At 37.1% G+C, this 18,372-nt stretch overlaps 2 protein-coding genes across 10 annotated transcripts in view; one reads left to right on the top strand and one right to left on the bottom strand.

Annotated features, from left to right (window-relative positions):
• Positions 1-2,103: 2,103 nt before the first annotated feature.
• SPoCk (secretory pathway calcium atpase) overlaps positions 2,104-18,372 on the bottom strand; it is a 29,345-nt gene continuing 13,076 nt past the window's right edge. Inside the window, exons 2-5 of one of the 5 annotated variants that reach the window (XR_011442582.1) lie at positions 8,492-10,205; positions 5,912-6,227; positions 4,138-5,831; positions 2,104-4,085 (exon numbers count right to left, since the gene is read on the bottom strand). Coding sequence is in view for 4 of the 5 variants with exons in the window: in XM_017237736.3 (XP_017093225.2) it covers positions 5,132-5,831; positions 5,912-6,227; positions 8,492-10,205; positions 11,173-11,196 (2,754 nt within the window). In the remaining variant the exon portion in view is untranslated. Of the gene's footprint in view, positions 5,832-5,911; positions 6,228-8,491; positions 10,206-11,172; positions 12,049-12,087; positions 12,231-13,335; positions 13,471-18,372 lie in introns of those variants that run through there. The other 4 variants (XM_070279346.1, XM_017237737.3, XM_017237736.3 and 1 more) reach the window with 4 other exon arrangements.
• The window catches only part of LOC108122905 (alanine--glyoxylate aminotransferase 2, mitochondrial), a 35,993-nt gene continuing 30,869 nt past the window's right edge, over positions 13,249-18,372 (top strand). For 2 of the 5 annotated variants that reach the window (XR_011442587.1, XR_011442584.1), the window contains exons 1-2: positions 13,249-13,381; positions 13,441-13,722. Coding sequence is in view for 1 of the 5 variants with exons in the window: in XM_070279353.1 (XP_070135454.1) it covers positions 13,713-13,722 (10 nt within the window). In the remaining 4 variants the exon portion in view is untranslated. Of the gene's footprint in view, positions 13,382-13,440; positions 13,723-13,868; positions 14,022-14,709; positions 14,885-18,372 lie in introns of those variants that run through there. The other 3 variants (XR_011442586.1, XR_011442585.1, XM_070279353.1) reach the window with 3 other exon arrangements.

Genomic DNA, 18,372 nt, shown 5'->3' with positions numbered 1-18,372 from the left:
ATACGAGATGAAGAGCATGGTCTAAAACCGGTCGCCTGCAGCCTAAAAAAAAACAGAAGTGGTGCGCTTATCGCACTTAAGAAAGCAGGTCAGCGTGCAGTGCGTTGATAAGTATTTTTAAATAGATTTAAGATTTTCACGTATCTTTCGTTTTAAAGAATTTTATGAAAATTAAACAGTTTTGAAACCGAACTCATTTTAGTATTTTAGTAAGAGGGGGTCCAAGGATGTTCCCCAAAGACCTTAAAGACCCCAAAGGACGTAAACGAGATGCACGGGCGCTTCATGGAGGGGAAGCGTAGGTCCACCACCGGAATGCAGGCTGGTAGCTTAAAGGCGATAGCGTTGCAAGTTGCCGGTTCTGTAGGGTACGAACAAGCGTACGAACACCACGCTTGGTTTACCCGGGAGAGAGGAAGAGGTTTACCCGGGAGCAAAGCTGAAGGCGGTTGACTGGGACGAAATCCCAAAGGCCCGCGTAGGGCTTACAGAAAACCCAGTCGACCCTAACACCACCCTGGCAGTACTAAAGTTGTGTAACCCGACACTCCCCAAAAGGCAAAAGCTCTTAGAGGCGTCAGAATAGAGGAGCTCCGAGATATAAACAGAGATTTCTGAGGTGTAGAATCTCAGGGATGACTTTAACAATCCTGCAGATAAACCTTCAACCACAATAAGGTGGCATCAGAAGAAGCTTGGGAGGCTTAAAAACGTAGGGCAAGAAGGAATGCCTGGACCAGTTTCTGCTGAAGCATTCAGGGGACCTCGAAGGCCTCCTGTCTTAGGAAGATCCTCGCTAACTCTTGCACCTTTACCCTGCATACCATTGCACCAAATGCAGCTGGACCATGTCCAGCAAGGAATCCTAGGAGCTCTCACCAACGCAGACTTTCCAAGATGCTCACAGGAGGATAGGCGGAGCGAGTGGACTCGAGTCCACTCGAATACCTATAGGAATACCTAAGTAATAAGTAAAAAGCCCTTTAAATCTCCAGGCTCAGATGGCATCTTCCCCGCCCAATCCGGACAAACTTAGTGTTCTATAAGCATGGGCAGATAAGAACGGGCCAGGAGTTAATCCATCCAAGAACTTTTCCTATTCACTAGTATAGTATAAACTATATATAAAGTTTAAGATTCCCAAAGCTTTTAGGGGAAACTCTTACTCTTAGTGGTAACGCTAAATACCTAGAAATTACGCTAGACAGGAAACTGGACTGCAAGCTTAACATCATGCATAGAGAAAACAAAGCGGCTAACGTGCTCTATACCTGTAGTAAGACCATTGGGCTTTAAATCCAAAAATCCAAATAAGATGTCTATACACACTGGTCATTAGACCTATCCCATTCTATGGGGTAGTGGTCTGGTGGGCTGTTTAAGGTAGGGAGGGGGGTTGGCCCGAAGCTGATTGGCTAGGTGGGATGCGGTTTCTTTGTCTAAATGAGTCCTTCAGACTTCATAGCTAGCTGAAGTCGCAGCTTTTTTGGAATCACTGTAAATGACAGTCGCAAATCTCTCAACGAAATGGCGGAGCAGCATGATTTTCTTTTAATGTAGGATCCCGGTCATAGGGACCACGAGGGAAATGAAGCCGCTTACGAATTAGCAAGGGCGGGTATTATAAACCTCTCTTCCCGGAGAAAGAACAAGTAGGAATCCCCTTAGCAACTTGTAGGCTAAAATGCAGGGAATACTATAACCTGGTAGGACTGAGGATATGTAGAAATCTCCAGAACTGCAAGATCTCGCGCATGATTTGGCCCATCCGCTAATGAAGCTTATCTTCCTTAATAGGCAGGACTGCAGTCTAGCAAATAAGGCCATTCCTGGATGCAGCAACACTTACGGACCTAACAGATCTCACGGAGATCGCTCCACGCGAACTAGACATATAGACACTCAAGTATATAGGAAGACCTTTGCGGTATCACAAGAAAAAAAAAATTGGTTAAAACTGATTCATTTAATTATTAATTTAAACATCGGACATCAGTCATTCTTTCACAGTTTATTCTGAATTCTAGTGGTAACACCCAAATTCTCAAAAAATAGTTCCAGAAACCATAACCAAGTTAAAATTGTCAATAAATATGCACTACATAAAGTAATTTTAATTTTATTTAGTAAATATTTTTTTTGGGTTTCTGAAGATAAATATTAGTTATAATATTTTACCTACTAATTAATGATACTTTATAGTTATTTATTATTTAAATTTGCAGACTTAATGTGTCTTTCCAATTCACCAAAATATTTAACGTGTGTAAATAAATGTGCGCGTTTTTTTTCGACAGGTTTTTAAATAAATTAATACAGTCAAGGAAAATTGTAAAACAAAAATGTCTGCCATTTTAGGTTTTTAGATGTATTATTTAAGCTTATATTTAATAGCACAGATAGTAATAGTAATTTTTTTAGAAAAAGCTTCTTTCAAATAAGGTTTGTATGACACTGTTTGGATTTTCGTCTGTTTGTACATTTTGTTTTACTTAAAATTTCGTAGGTGAAGAATTAGTGGCAACGTAATCTAACATCCGTTATAATTGTGCTACTTTTTATAGCCAACTTGATTAGACATTTATACACATACAACATATATATTTGGGAAATGTTGCTCTCATTATGTATAAACAGACAATACGAATGCGTTTATTTTTTAATATTTATTTAATTTAATTTTGGGACTTTAGTTTCAGATTTGAAGTTTATCTTTGCTTTTACAAATATTTTGTGATACAAGAATGTATTTTATACCTGGTGTGAATAAATATTTGTTTAGTTAATGCATTCAGTAAAATATTTATGAATGCCGCAAAAATAATTTTTCAATTAATCTTTAACTACTACACTTATTTTCTAATTATTGTTACCATTGGGATGAGATAAGTAAATGTGCCTAGTTATATTCTTATAATTGCTATGACGTATCCAAACTAAAAAAAAGTATTTAGTGCGTGGTTATTCTGTTCGGTGGATATAAAAATAATTTCGTTTATATGATCAATATGGTTTTACGGTTTTTTGCTGATCTGATTTAAATTCATAAGATACACATTAATTTTTTTTACTTTTTTTAAAGAAAACAAATTTTACACGAAAATAGATACAAATTTTTATTGTTGTGTAAATTTTGTGTATCATCACTGTTAGGATACGCCCCTATTTATTTTCTTTTTGTATACATCGGGTTACATTTAAGTTTTTTTTTGTTTTTAAAATATTTTTTAATTTTACTTTTTTTTTCTTGCCATGATATATGGAGTGCGTATGTGATAAGAGCTTAGCGTGATATCGTATGCGAAAAATGTTTCAAATTTTTTTTATTGGTCCATTAATATGGATAATATCTATAGCTATAAGAATCTTAAAAATGATTTAATGCGGAATACCCAAAAAAAATTTAAAAAAGGTTCCAGTTGAGCTCGAGTGGCCGAAGGCGTTATATGTTAATGGCAAGTGAGGTTTAAGAAGGACTTTGCGTTTTACGAACCGATATGCATCTCGTGTGTCAGTTAGATTTTAACTATTCATGTATGATTATATGTGGCAGCGCCATTGATGGGTAAGGTTTTTCTGAGATTTTATGATATGAATCGAATGTTATGGTATTTCGGTAGTTTACCATGTGCTACACATGTGCTGCTTTGATTACACAAGATAACGGCAAAATACTTCACTCCTTATCCATACCCTTGGACTCCCTGAACCATTGTTCCGAATAAAACTTATTGTAAAATATGATACGTTGTGGAAATGGGTAAAATTATGTGTGAAGTATAATATGATCCGTTTTGCCAGCCTGTGGTAAATTCATTAATATTCATTTGAATTGCTCTCTTTTTATTAATTTTATATGAGATATTGAGCTATTTTTTTTATCTAATAACTAAATAAACGCGTTGATGTCTTACATCTTTATATTTTCTTGCTTCTAATTTCAATTAAATTCGAAAAGAATGAGAATGTTTCTTATACATTATCCTGTTAAATCTTTTAACTTAAACAAAAATATTTAAATATTTCGATCCGTTGGAATTTTTGCAATAGTTTTTTTACGGTTCAAAGTATATAAAAATAAATATCTGAAAAAACTATTATTAAAATTTTAACATTACATTTTCATTTTTTATTTACCAATCTTTTTGACGCTAGAGTTTCGATTTGCGAAAATTTATTTCTCCAAATACCGAATAAATTATTAAACAAAGTTACCAAATTACCGTTTCCAAGCCTTGCCTATCTTTCAGCTTCTCACATGCATTAGATTTACAGTTTTACTCTCTGGGACGACTTCACGACCTTAGCAGCAGTTTTTTTTTTTTTACTGAAATTTATACAGATTTTTTAAACAAATAGGTACAGTTCATTTATTTTCAGATATAATTGCGGCTGTGAAAATTTTGTGAACATAAATTGAACAAATTAAAGGTTGTTTTGCAATATTTTACAGAGTATGATTTTATTGCCCAAAACTAACAAAATTGTATGTCACAAGTTGGTTAACTCGCGGGCTGCGGGCTATTTTTGCATATTTGCTTAAAATAATATCACAAACATCTAAACGCATTCTAAACACTTTTATTGACTTAGCTTGCATAAATTGCAAAACTAAAAAACAAAAAATTAAAAGAAAGCATAATTTAATAAATTTGCTGACATACAGAAACGAATAGATTTTCAAATTGTATTTCATTTATAAACTTAAACTGGTAATAAATTAAAAAAACCCTACAAAATAAGCATAAGTCAGCTCACAAATTGTCTACTTACATACAATACACATAATAAATTACAACTAAAAATTAACACACATAGTTTTGAATGTCGTAAACAATAATACTATAATCTAACAAAAACTAAAGAGAGCAAAGAACAAACCCTTAAGCTTACGTCAAATTTGTCCATCTGGATTCAATATATTGGACCAAAAATTGAAATTTTGTTCAAACTTTTAGGGCCAAATGTAAAAAATAAACACACTTCGCTGCTCTTCGTTTTCTAATTCTTATCTACAATCTTTCGCAATGCTCCTCGCTTTGTTTGGCATAGTTTTGTTTTAATTTTTGTGGTTAAATTGTTTCATTTACTCGGCTTTGGGATGCGACTCATCTCTAGCGCTTGCTTTATGTCATACAAAGTCCAGGTCGGAGCGAGTGCTATACATCTTTCGCTCCATTGTGCGTTCAAACCACTTCTTAACCTCCGACACAATTAGCACAGACGACGTCAGCGAGACCAGGAAAAAAATGTCGAATGGAGTTAAAGCTTCCGTCTGAAAGACCATTTGCAGTGGCGGAAAATATACGACAAGCATTTGGCCTACGATAGAGAAAGCAACAGCCAACAGAAACATGCGATTAGTAGTCAGACCTATGGTAAATACGCTTTTGGTCTGTGAGCGACATGACAAGGCGTTAAACATATCGAAAAACACAAAGCATGTGAAGGTCATGGTCGTATCCCGCTTTGTTTTTCCTAGCGTTCCATCAGCCATTTCGCGCTGAAACACCCATAAGGTTCCTAGTACTATGATACTGGCGCTAAGGAGAACATTGGCCACAACACCCTTCGTGATCATCGGTTGCTTCACATTACGCGGCTTCTGCTTCAGTACGTCATGATCAACTGGTTCTACTCCCAGGGACTGTGCAGGTGGCCCGTCCATAATAATATTAATCCATAGAATTTGCATAGCGTTAAGTGGATTAGCAATATCCATGAGCGTGGCGAGCGCGATGAGGGCCAGAGCAGCGATTGAAGTACTAAGTTGAAAGCGCACAAAATTACGAATATTGTAGAATATGCCCTTCCCTTCCTCAATGGCAGCACTGCAAACAAAGAATTTTATTATGGGTTATGGGTCACCTTTTGCACACCGCTTATGTTCTAATGACAAACATGTACTCACATAATTGTGTGGAAATCGTCGTTGACCAGAATCATGTCGGCTGCTTCCTTGCACACATCTGTACCGTTCTTTCCCATTGCAATACCAATATCTGCTTTTTTTAGAGCAACGCCATCGTTGACGCCGTCTCCTGTCATGCCGACTATATTTCCAGTGCGCTGCAGAGACTTGACTATCTCCAGTTTGTGGCGAGGGGAGACACGGTAGAATACGCTTACGTTGTTGGCCACCTTGTCCAGCTGGTGCTCGTTCATTTGGTCTATTTCTTGGCCCGATAAAGTCTGATGGTGTATGGTGTCGATGCCGATGAGATTCGCTGAAAATAAATTGTAATTTTATTATATTACCAAGGACCAAGAACAAGTAAACATGGGCATCTGAAGTCGAGTTATCCGACAATATCATACTTTTTCCTTCATTTTCTTCCACACACAACCTGTCTTTCAATAAAATTAATTGTTTATCCAACAAAACTTTCAAGGTGCAGAATTTAATTTAAATTTTTCAAAATTTAGTGTGCTGTGAATTTCACAGTGTGAAACCAACTACAGAAACAATCGAATTAAAAATCTGTAACTCCTCTAAAAATCTTCCGGATTAGCTAATTGTTTTGTAAATATAAAATCTATATAAAATATAAGACGCTTGGCCAAACAATTTTTCACACATCCTTTATTCACGCAGTCTGAGTCGGCATGACCGGGATCAATGCTAGACTCTAGAAAATTCATTTTTGGCGGGGATAAAACTGCACGACTTCGATCGTTTTTGAAGATAGAAACTTGGGACTTTTTTTTGCCATTTTTTTTAAAAGAAAGTAATATAATCATGCAAAGCGAGAGAGCAGTTTGCAACCTACTGTATCGCTTCAACTCGCTTAAAGCTTTCAATTGTTTTTTTGCATTCTCTTATTTTAATGCAGTTTATTTTAAAATCACGCCTGTTTGAAAGCTCAGATGGTAATTTTGTTAATATATAGTTTAATTTATTTTTATATTTATAGTACTATTAATATTTATAATTAATTAATATTTTATATTTATAATACTTTTATTTAATATATGTATGGTCAAAACTCGAAGTAGACATCCGGGAATAGTAAAAAAAAACTTTTCTAAGTGGTTTCGAAAGTCATTATAAAAATTGTTGAGCTCTCCTTATCGTTCATACTGCAGTGAACGCCACTTTTTTTTAACAAAAAGTTAATAACTTCCAGAGACATCGAACGGTATATTAACTATAGAAATAGTTGGCATGAAAAGTTTTTCAAAAAAACTTTCTGTACTGGCGCTACAGAAATTCGCAATTTGTGGGGACGGGAGATGGCGTGGCCAAATTTTCAAACAAACTTGAACTGCGTGGGTATTGTAGGACTCTCCATGCCAAATCCTATAGCTCTATTTCTAATAGCTTCTGACATGGCTATATCGACTCGGATGACGATGCTGATCAAGAATATATATACTTCATGGGGTCTGAGATGATTCCTTCTCTATGTTACATACACTCACACGACTGCAATATACCCTTATACTCTACGAGTGACACTTAACTGGGGTAGTTTGTCTCCGACCAAACTCGTTCAAAGTTTTCAAGTCCCTCTGGCGGAGACGGACGATCCCCTTCACTAAATTCGAAATAAAGTAATAATTTCACTAAAACAAAAATGGTTTTCCGTCCCATCTTTTTTTTAGGATTGTTTACCTTTTTTTTATAAAAAAAAAACTTGTTTTAATTATACTTGGATGTTAAATCTTAAGTTGATAAACACACATGGAAAATATTTTTAATTAAAATACACCGATAGGTACAAAAATGAGAAATGCATTAAAACAACCCATTGAAATTGGAAAGAATTTTTTTTTTGCATTGAATCAATTCAATCCATTCATTCATGAATATCCCATTCCTTTGGCTTGGGATGTGAAGGATGTGTTATTTAATTGTTACTCAAGAAGCAGCCAGAATGTATGCTAAATACAATAGGGGGAAATTTGTATGTGGATTTCAACCAATTCAACAAATTTCAACAAATCTATTTTTTTTTTCTATTTGTCCAACATTGAACTTTGAAATGGTTGAGACCCTAACTCAGAAAAAGAACCTTCGAGGCTTCCTCATCTTTATTTCGAATGGTACCTTCATTCATTTTTTTTTTGGTTAAGTATCATTTAATAATCCGTATATTCTTGGTTTTATAAAGTATACTTCTTATGGTTTATATTGTTTTCCTAAACTGATACTGAATCAGTACGTTAGCATTCCCTTTAAAATATGTACAATTTGCTTTCAAAAAAAAGATTATATTACTTTGATTGAAATTATATTTTTACGCTTCAAATTCATCTTATACCTTTCTTAAGAAAAAGGTATAAAGGTAAGGTTTCTTTGTTTTAGTTAAAATATTCAGTTCAGATTCCATTTATTCAGTTTCAAACCTATTCAGTGTTCCTTTAAAGGACTCCCTTATATGTATATTAATCAAAATAGCAAGCATTCAGCTAATTATCTAACTTAAAAAAATTTAATAGGAAAAATGTAAATTTATACTTTTTAAAAATTATACAGTTAGTATCTTACCAATAGCCAAGGCTGTTTCCTGTGCATCTCCCGTGACCATTTTTACACGCACCCCGCTTTGCATCAGCATCTCAATGGATTCCCTAACAAGCGGCCTGGGTGGATCGGTAATGCCGACTAGACCACAGTATATTAGGTCCTGCATAGACCGGCCTTTGGCAAGTGCAAGTACGCGGAGTCCTTTGCGACCTATCTCATAGGCTTCGGCCAAAAATTCAGCTTCGTTCTGTTTGGTCAAAGGCACAGTCTGAGTGCCGAACTGGTACTTGGTGCACTGGGGCAACAGAGTCTCAAGCGCTCCCTTAGCAAAGAATATCTCCTCCTTGTTGTTGTTATATTTTTGGATACACTTAACGGCCATCATTTTTTGTTCTGAGCTGAAGGGGTACTCTTGGATGCGCACATAGTTCTCAGCTGTGGCATACATACCATTTTTCATAGCCACCGCCACCAAAGCGCCTTCGGTAGGTTGACCAAGTAACGTTCCGTTTTGAATATATGCGTTGTTGCAGACAGCCCCTATCTCTAGAAGATTCGTGATGTTTGTCTTGGCCATCTCCACATTGTTGCAATGCCGGATGTGGATCTCTCCTTGGTCGTTATAGCCTGCTCCGGTTACATCGGCCATGTAGCCGTCTGAAGTTATGATAATCGTTGCAGTCATCTCGTTCTTAGTGAGGGTGCCAGTTTTATCCGAGCAAATCACGTTGACACAACCCAAAGTTTCAACGGTGGGTAGCTTTTTAACAATTGCATTTTGCTTAGCCATCCTCATTACGCCCAGCGCCAGCGTTACTGTGACAACGATTGGCAGACCCTCTGGTATAGCTGCTACCGCGAGAGAGACACTAATGTTAAACATCTCTGAGAGCGGCTTACCCTGCAACCAGCCAAGCAACATGATGACGCCAATAATGAGAAAGGAGTAAAAGCTGAGTTGAGCGCCAAGAATATCCATCGATTTCTGCAGTGGCGTCTTAGGAGCCTCTTCGGCCTGCATCATCTTAAACACCTCACCAAACTCACTGCGTTCTCCAGTGCTAACTACAATGCCTTTACCATTGCCGCAACGCACCAACGTCCCCATGAACGCTATATTCTTCATGTTGCTGTGGTCCTTTACGTTCGAGTTATTCAGAAGAACGTCAGTAATTTTTCGCGCGGGCTCAGTCTCTCCTGTAAAGCTGCTTTCATCAATAGAGAGGTCCACAGCTTCAAAAAGACGAACATCAGCAGGCACACGGTCACCTACGTTGAGGTACACCACATCGCCGGGAACCAATTCGCGAGCCAGGAATGTGTCCAGCCTCCCTTCGCGAAGGCAATGGCACTCAGGAGGAACAAGTTTCTTTAGCTCCTCTAGGCTTTTCTCGGAGCGGTATTCCTGAATAAAAGCCACTGTGACCACTATGAGAATAGCGATGGTTATGCTAACGGCATCATCAAACTGCTTCATGATTACGGACACCAACGCCGATCCTAAAAGTAGTAGTATAAGTGGATTCTTGAACTGCTCAATGTACTTCTTCCAGGTAGGGTCTTCCTCAAGAAGCAAAAGCTCATTATGACCGATGATCTTGGCCCGGTACTTTGCCTCCGTCCATTTGAGCCCGGTCCGCACGTCGACCTGCAGCCGGCCAGCCACTTCAGAGGCGCTATGCGTGGATGACTCCGAAGTGGAAAGAAGCATTTCAGGAGTAAGTGTGAGACCCGTCTAAAAAATTAAAGAATAAAGAAACCCGATTATAAGATGTTTTAAATAATTATGCATTATAAGTAGTTTTTCAGATCAAGCGCAACCAAAAAATTCAAAATGCAATAAAAGATTTTATTTCACATATTTTTATAGAGAATTTATTAAATTGATATAGTTTATAGTTGAAGTTGATATACCATTGAAGTTAAGATAGGATATATATCGGAAATATAGGACAATTGACCTTGCATATATATATAGTTGGCTTATATCCTATATAGGTCCTACTATATCCTATAGGTAAAAAGAACCTGAACGATCGAAAATGTCCCAACTTTAGTATTTTTAAAGATAGAAGATTCGATCTTTTTTTAAATTTTGTATTCTAAAAAATTGGGTTTATAATGAAAATATCATCGTTATCATAATGAAGATCGGTCAACTATGTATTTCCGATATTTGCGATATATATCGTTATCTAACTGCAAGGGTATATCAACTTGAGACGCCGACTTACACTACCCATAGAAGGACACATTGTGATCGCTAATTTGAGATTTTTGCTACCAAAATAATAAACCCACATCATTAATTACAAAGCTTATACCAGTAATGGATTGGTAACATTTTAAAATTTATTACTTCTTAGTAATATCAATAATGAGTAATATCAATATGATAATAATAGAAAGTCATGTACACCAAACCGGATTAAAATAGACATCAGAAATAAAATACTTCAGAGGGAACTACGTGTTAGCTTAATAGTTCGTTATGTTTAAGTATAGTAAATTACTGTCGTTAGTAAAAAAACTCATTTGATAGTTCTGGAAGAAAAAGTGATGAGAAAAACTTCGAAATAGAAATCACATAGAAATCACAAAAATTCAAACCAACACCGCGAATAAAAACGGATGTAAGTATGTACAACTCAAATAAGGGCTCGTCTGGCCAAGTGTGCTTTTATGATAGGTGTACCACTTACGTCAGAGGCATTGATGACTATCATCTTCACGGACTTAAATACCCTACAATGGGGCAATTCTTATCAGCACGGAGTGGATGCCAGCCCACCCATTCACTGCAACTGCAGGCCCACTGAACGCCACTTTGTTTCGGCCGATTCGGGAGCGTTTATGGTAGTGGCTTGTTTTATCTCCTCGGTCACGCACGAGACTCCAATATGAATAGCAACGTTTACTGGCTTGAACTTGTAACACATACTACGTGCACTGATTTTAAGCCTTGATTTGAAGTCCCCTAATCTAATGGGAAAGTATCGACAAATCGGTTTTTTTATTTTCTTTCTGTCATGCGATACAAAATAAATGAAGCGGTGCCACTTTAGTCAACGGAGTCCGAAGAATTGTTATTGCTCATTACAAAAACGATAACGTGGCTCTGTGGTTTTTGGCTCTATCGCACAAGTATTGTTTAGGCGATGCTGGCGTTCCTTTCTTTTTCTAAAATTTTCACTGATCAATGGCACAACTATCACTTGACAAGAGACGTGTGTCTTAGGATGGAGGACCGTAGGAGGACCGTACGAAATCCTATAATAAAACGTCGATTTTTCGATACGGCGATATGTAGATGTCCCCGGTGTTGCTTCAGAAGCTCGGAACACGACTAATGGAATGGGTTGCGCTCAGGTAGGTACAAAGTTAGAAAAATGAATTAATTGACTGGCGGAGTAACAGCACGCCATGTATCTATGTGAGCGAGGCTGTGAGTGGAGCGATAAAAAACTAATGAGATGTGGACAGACGAAACACCAGCGGCAAAAGCACCGAAAGGTGACAATCACAGTTCAGTACAACAAAACAATAACGAAACTGTGATGCACAAACAAGACGCGAAGGAGCGGCAAACAGATGATCCGCATCTTTGTGAAACTCACGCGATCGGAAACGTCGTGAAGAACTTTACTATGTCACATGGAGCCGGGATTTCTTGGTTTGATTCGCTCGGGACTATAAAACGCGTTTCGATAGACTTTTTTCCTACTGTTTCTCCCAATTCTTAAAAGCATGAAGAATAGGGATCACGAGTGAGAGATGCCAACGTAGCTTACTTTCCGCTAAATCTAGCTATGTTAAGTGTCATCCCTGTTACTGTGTTTTGTTTTAGAAAATAAATTTAATTTTCATTTTGACCGCAATTACAACTAAATAATTTAATTTCTTAGAACATCTAACGACTTCTTATTAAAAAAAAGGCACTAAATAATGGTTCGATTATTTCATTTATTATGATATTATACTCTACCATTATCTACTTGGATATGCAATCGGGCTTAGTTGCAAAATAAACATCGTGTTCTTTTTATTAATTAAGAAATGTAGCTATTTTTTGCTGATTGAGTTAACCTATTCAGCTATAATCGACGGTCAATAGTTGGCAACACTGATAGCAGCGATAACAGTGCTGAAGGTGCTGTTAACGCAAAACCACTCGTATTTCAAAGAGCAAGGGAAGATTTGGGAAAACTTTATGTTTGAGTGATTCCATTTGGAAGTTGCCGATATGATCATTATCTAAGTATCGTATCGATTTCAGTTGCTAATTACTCAATTTTAAGTCATCCCCTATCTCTGTTAATAGCCGTAATTACAGTTCTGTAATTTTTAAAATTTCAATTCATTGTGTTGCCCCTGCCATTTAATTAGTATATGCAAATCCCTCAATTACACTTGACGCGTGAGAGATTTTCTAATAGTTTGGCTATTGCTCCAATAGTACAATGTATCGGAAACTGTAGTTAACAATCGCTGCAAATTTTGATATCCACCTGGTCCAGGCAAAAGCGCATTAAGTTGTTACTACACAATCTACACATATACATATTCTATATACTATAAAGCTAAATTCTGTAGAACTTACCCACAGAAAAAATAATGGATGAGATTTTGATTTTCAATTTGTGTTTTGCATAGCTCTAGCTTTATCACGTGAATCTGCTTAAATCACGCGGGTATAATAGATTTCAGAAAAAGTGGAAGTTAGATTGGATAGTTTTAGTTTTTGAGTTGAAATATTTTCGCAAATCTAGTTTTTATAAATTTGATTGGTAACAAAGCAGTCACAGCGGATATAATCATGCTTATTCACCTTTATCCAACAAAGATAACTTTATAAATCCTCTCACCTGATGAAGAATCTCCTGGTCGTGCTGCGACTTGTCTTTTTTAATGGTATTGGTCAATGAAACATTTTTAATCTTTGTGTTTATTTCTTTTCTCTGAATTTCTAGTGTACTACTGAAAGGCTCATTAGACGTCGTCGCAATATCTTCCTGGGATCCTTAAGACAGCGGAAATTCAGAATTATTTCCCGTCGGCGAGACGTTTGACAGTGGGTGGCGCTTTCTTAAAAAACGCGTTTCTGACATTTGAGCGAATTTTGACTGAAGCTAAACTCAATGATAAATGGAAAAAATTAAAAGTGGAAAACCTCGTCTAGCTGTAATTAAATAGGGATGCGAAACTAAAAACCTTTGTACTTTATTTAATTGGACACTCAATAATGTCACAAGGTAAGTAGAAAATATCCTTCACGGCTCGATAAAACTCTAATGATACGGCTATATTTAATAAAATGTGTGTAAAAAAGAACACCAAGCTCTCTGTTTTATATATCGACTTCAAACTTTGCACAAATTGTTCCTTTTTTTGCACGCAGTATAGACATAATTCTCTACGGACGGAATCGGTGGACTATATCCTAAAACTGCCGTATATCTTTGGTTTAAACTATTAAAGTTTCAAGGATGGGACTTTCTTTGTGTTCAGATTTGGAATTCAATAAGATTTCATTAGCTAATTATATTTGTGATATATTAAAAAGTATATTCTTAAAACTAGATATTTATGCAACCATGCTACCAAATACAAATATAAAATGTTCATAACTATTCGAAAAATCGTCTTTCGATTCTATTTTAAGACCATCCGATATTTGCGATATTATTCCGCTCTTAGCTAAGTTTGGTATAACAAGAAAGGAAAGCTAACTTCGGAGCCAAGGTTGATATACCCAGCAGTTAAAACCGGATATATATCGGTAACATCGGATATAGTTGGCCGATCCTTATGAGAATATCACAATTCAACCAATTCCTTACGATACAAAATCTAAAAAAGTCCCAAACTTCTACCTTCAAGAACACCAAAGTTTCCGATCGTTCAGTTATAAGGGAGCTGTAAGATATGTATAGTCGGCCGATCGCTATGAAATTTGGCAGGTCGGACCAACTGACATAATAAGAGTCTACGATAAGTCTAAGATAAGATTTTGGTTGGAGTATTGATTTTTTCGAATTTTGACGCCTAAAATTCTAATATCATAAAATAATTCAGGCCATTTTCTCTTCGCAGTTATTGTTTTATTCTTTTTTTTTCTAAAGGGCTAAATAAAAACAAATTTAGATTTTTTTTGTTAGGTTTACTGTATAAATACTTTTGGGCACGTCCAACAAAAATTTGATAATAATAAATAAATTACGTTTTACCATCTTTTACAGAATCACAAAATATTTTTCTCAAAATCGAAACCTCATGTGCACTTTATTGTTCCGTATCTTAAAGTCATGGAGAAGAAGACTTGTCAATATGCCATTTAATATTTTCACGTTTTTGCTTGAGTGACAGCTGCCATCTGCCACAAACTCGAGTGTAATCAACGTAAAACTTCTTTATGAAACGGTCCACTATGAAAAATTTAGACCCCGATATTGGGTCAAAGAAAAAAAAATTATACAATTAATAAATTAATTTACTCTTGTATCCTGAGTTTATATAAGAATATCCTTCTTCCCATCGGTTTTTAAGCTATCAATTCGTTAGCTTCACAAATCCTCCTTTCCTGGTTCGGTCAACTACATATATCGGAAATGCCATAACTTGTTTATACCCTTACAGAGGGTATTAATATTTTGTCCAAAAGTGTGCAACGCAGTGAAGGAGACATCTCCTACCCTATAAAGTACATATATTCTTGATCAGGATCACCTCCTGAGTTGATATAAGCATGTTCGTTTGTCCGTCTGTCTGTTTCTACGCAAACTAGTCTCTCAGTTTTATAGCTATCGTCTTGAAACTTTGCACACACCCTTCTTTCATTTGCACGCAGTATATAAGTCGGACCGGATCGGCCGACTATATCCTATAGCTGCCGTATAACTGATTGTTATAACTAGCCATATAACTGAACGATCGGAAATGACCCAACTTTCGTGTTTTTGAAGATAGAATGCTGGAACTTGGTACAGATTATATTTTTGGTCAGTTACTCCGACCAAATTTCATAACGATCGGCCGACTATATCTTATAGCTGCCATATAACTGAACGTTAAAATTAGTTTCCTAGGATAAGCAAACATTGTACTACTCAATATTTCATTAAGTTAAGGTCCCATTATAAAATTTAATTATTGTCCATAACTCCGGACAGATATAACTATTGATTGATTGATAAAAAAAAATATATATATATAACTGAACGATTGGAAATGGTTTTTGGTAGAAATATCAACTTTGGTATTTTTGGAGATAGAAGTTTGGGACTTTTTTTAAATTTTGTATTATAATAAATTGGGTTTTATTATCATATTCTCATAACGATCGGCCAACTATATCCGATGTTTGCGATATATATCCGGTTTTAACTGCAAGGGTGTATAGCTTTCCTTTCTTGTTTTTTTTTAACTATAAGGATGGCCCATTTTACGGATTCTATATAAGAAATTTTTCTAAAAAATCAAATTTTTGATTCCAACTTGTTCCAAGTTAACAAGTTTTTGAAGATAACAAGTTAAAGCACGAACTTACACATATTCGACAGATTGTATTTAGATTTATTTTTCTTTTAACTGTCATAAACCTACCCAAATAAGAGAGAGAGAATCACATAAAAAAAAAACTTGTATTTTATTGCAATTTTCAGAATCCTCGATTTATTTATATTTATTTATAATACAGAATCTATTGCAAAATGTGATTTGGATCATCATATACTTTTCAAAGGTTTAATCATTTAAAAAATTGAATAAAAACTGTAAATTTTATAAATGAAAGTACAAGGTCTTTCCTGGTGAATAATTCGTTGAGATGGGAAAATGTATAGGATTCTACCATGTCGATACCCGGAAGTACCCCTATGTGGTCATTTATAAATATTGTTTTTAAATAAATATCCATATCATTTAACAAATATTTTTTTTATACAAGTGTGAATAATCGAAATAATGTTATTAAGACGCATATGCTTTTGATTGTTCTTTTTGGTATTTGCGTTCCAGATACTCCGACAAAAAATATTATATGTACATATGTATGTATATTAAAATCTTACGCCATTAAGGGGTTAAATTCATAACGATCGGAGCATTAGAACCGAAGCTGTAGCTATTTATAGCGCACTATCTGCATATAAAACTTGAACAAACTTGAAACTTTAAACGCGATTATCTCAGAATCTTTTTTTTGGGAAATTACCTTTGCGGTGGACACGATTACTAAAAAACTAGTAATCCGATCAACACCAAATTTTGACCACTAATTTATTATGATATTAGCTAGTCCGTGAACGAGGGATTTTCTATTTTTTTGAAAACTCCTTTTTTAAAGCACAAAAAACGAAATTCCATATTTTTGCGCGGTACAACTGTATATAACCCCTTAAGGGTCTACCAAAAGTTCAGAAAGATAGAAAAAACCAAAAAATGTATTTACATATACAGGTGCAATTAAAATAATTGTAGTGCCCATTTGGGCTACTTGGGAAAATGAGATAAAGTTTCTTTGAAACCCCTAACTAATAATAGATGTTTATCGTTGTTGAACGTTTTGGATAACTCAAGAAACTTTTCAGAAAATATGTTTGGTATGTATTAGTATGTTAGCCTAAATAAATTTTCTAAAAATGTTTTATATTTAATTAAACCGCATTTGTTAGCTATAGCTTCACACCGTTTTAGTTTTCACATCAAAGATTCTACCTAATTTTGGCATCACTCGCCAGTATGTGAGGAGATTTAGTCTCCCCACACGCGAAGACAGATAGCCGGGGGCAAGGGGGGGGGGGGCCGAGGAGGCGGAAAAAGGGGGTCAACCACCGGTCAACAACCCGGGCAGCCCAAGGGAACGTCGCCAGGATCAGTACGGGGGGTTGGGGGGAAAGGTGAAAGCCAGTTACCGTGGGTTCTGGCGAAGGGCTACCCGTGGGAGGACGGAATCTACGTGGAACGTAACGGTGGCAGGTGAAAGGGTAAACGGCGCCACCCGGGGGAAGAAAGAATCGACGTGGAACGTAACGGGTCCCGGGGCAACGTTGGGAAAGTAGTCCAGTGGGGAGTCAGCACGATGCGCAGGCGTGCCTTAGAAAGTGTGGCGGAGTGAGCGGCAAGGAGCAGAGGGGGGGGGTTGCGACGAAGAGTGCAACGGGCCCTGGAAGCCCACCGGTGCACCACGCACCAGCAGCAGAGATCCGTGGCCGAGGGAGACGAGGGGCCACGGACAGCGACCCGCCAACGGGAAAGTGGCGTGATTCTGGAAGCAGGATTAACGGCAGGAGCAGAATCCAGGAGGATTAACGGGCGCTCCAGTCAGTATAAAAGGAGGCCCACTGGAGCGGCTCGAGACGAGTCTTTTTAGGAAGCTTGTAGCGTTGAGTTGGAGGACCGCCTGTGGAGAGTCCGCCATTCAAGGGTTAGAGCGTTTCTAAAAGGATTCGGGTTTTGTTTGAGTTGAAGGACCGCCTTTGGAGAGTCCGACAGCCAAGCGCAAGGAGAGCGATTAAGAAAATAAGGAGAGGATCCATTGCTGGACTTTCCTCCGGAAACCCAGGGTCGTGTAGACGAGTTGGTTCATTCCCGAACACGGCAGGTAGCCTTGCAAGGAAGTGAGGAAAGGATAAAGTCTGGCGTATGCCTTACCGACTCCTGAAATCATAACCAACAGGCGTGGTCCTGCGAGACAAGGATAGACCAACTCGAGATCGCACGCCCGGTGTACACGAGACGTAAAGGACGAGACACAAGACAGAGCCAGGGTGGGGAGACCGAGTTTAGCCACTCCCGAACACGGCAGGTAGCCTTGCAAGGAAGTGAGGAAAGGATAAAGTCTGGCGTATGCCTTACCGACTCCTGGAATCGCAACCAACAGGCGTGGTCCTGCGAAACAAGGA

This window comes from Drosophila bipectinata, chromosome 3L, assembly GCF_030179905.1.
Source record: "Drosophila bipectinata strain 14024-0381.07 chromosome 3L, DbipHiC1v2, whole genome shotgun sequence".
NCBI classification, from domain to species: domain Eukaryota; kingdom Metazoa; phylum Arthropoda; class Insecta; order Diptera; family Drosophilidae; genus Drosophila; species Drosophila bipectinata.
Note: the sequence above shows the minus strand (reverse complement) of the source record. Positions and strands in the feature narration are given on the sequence as shown.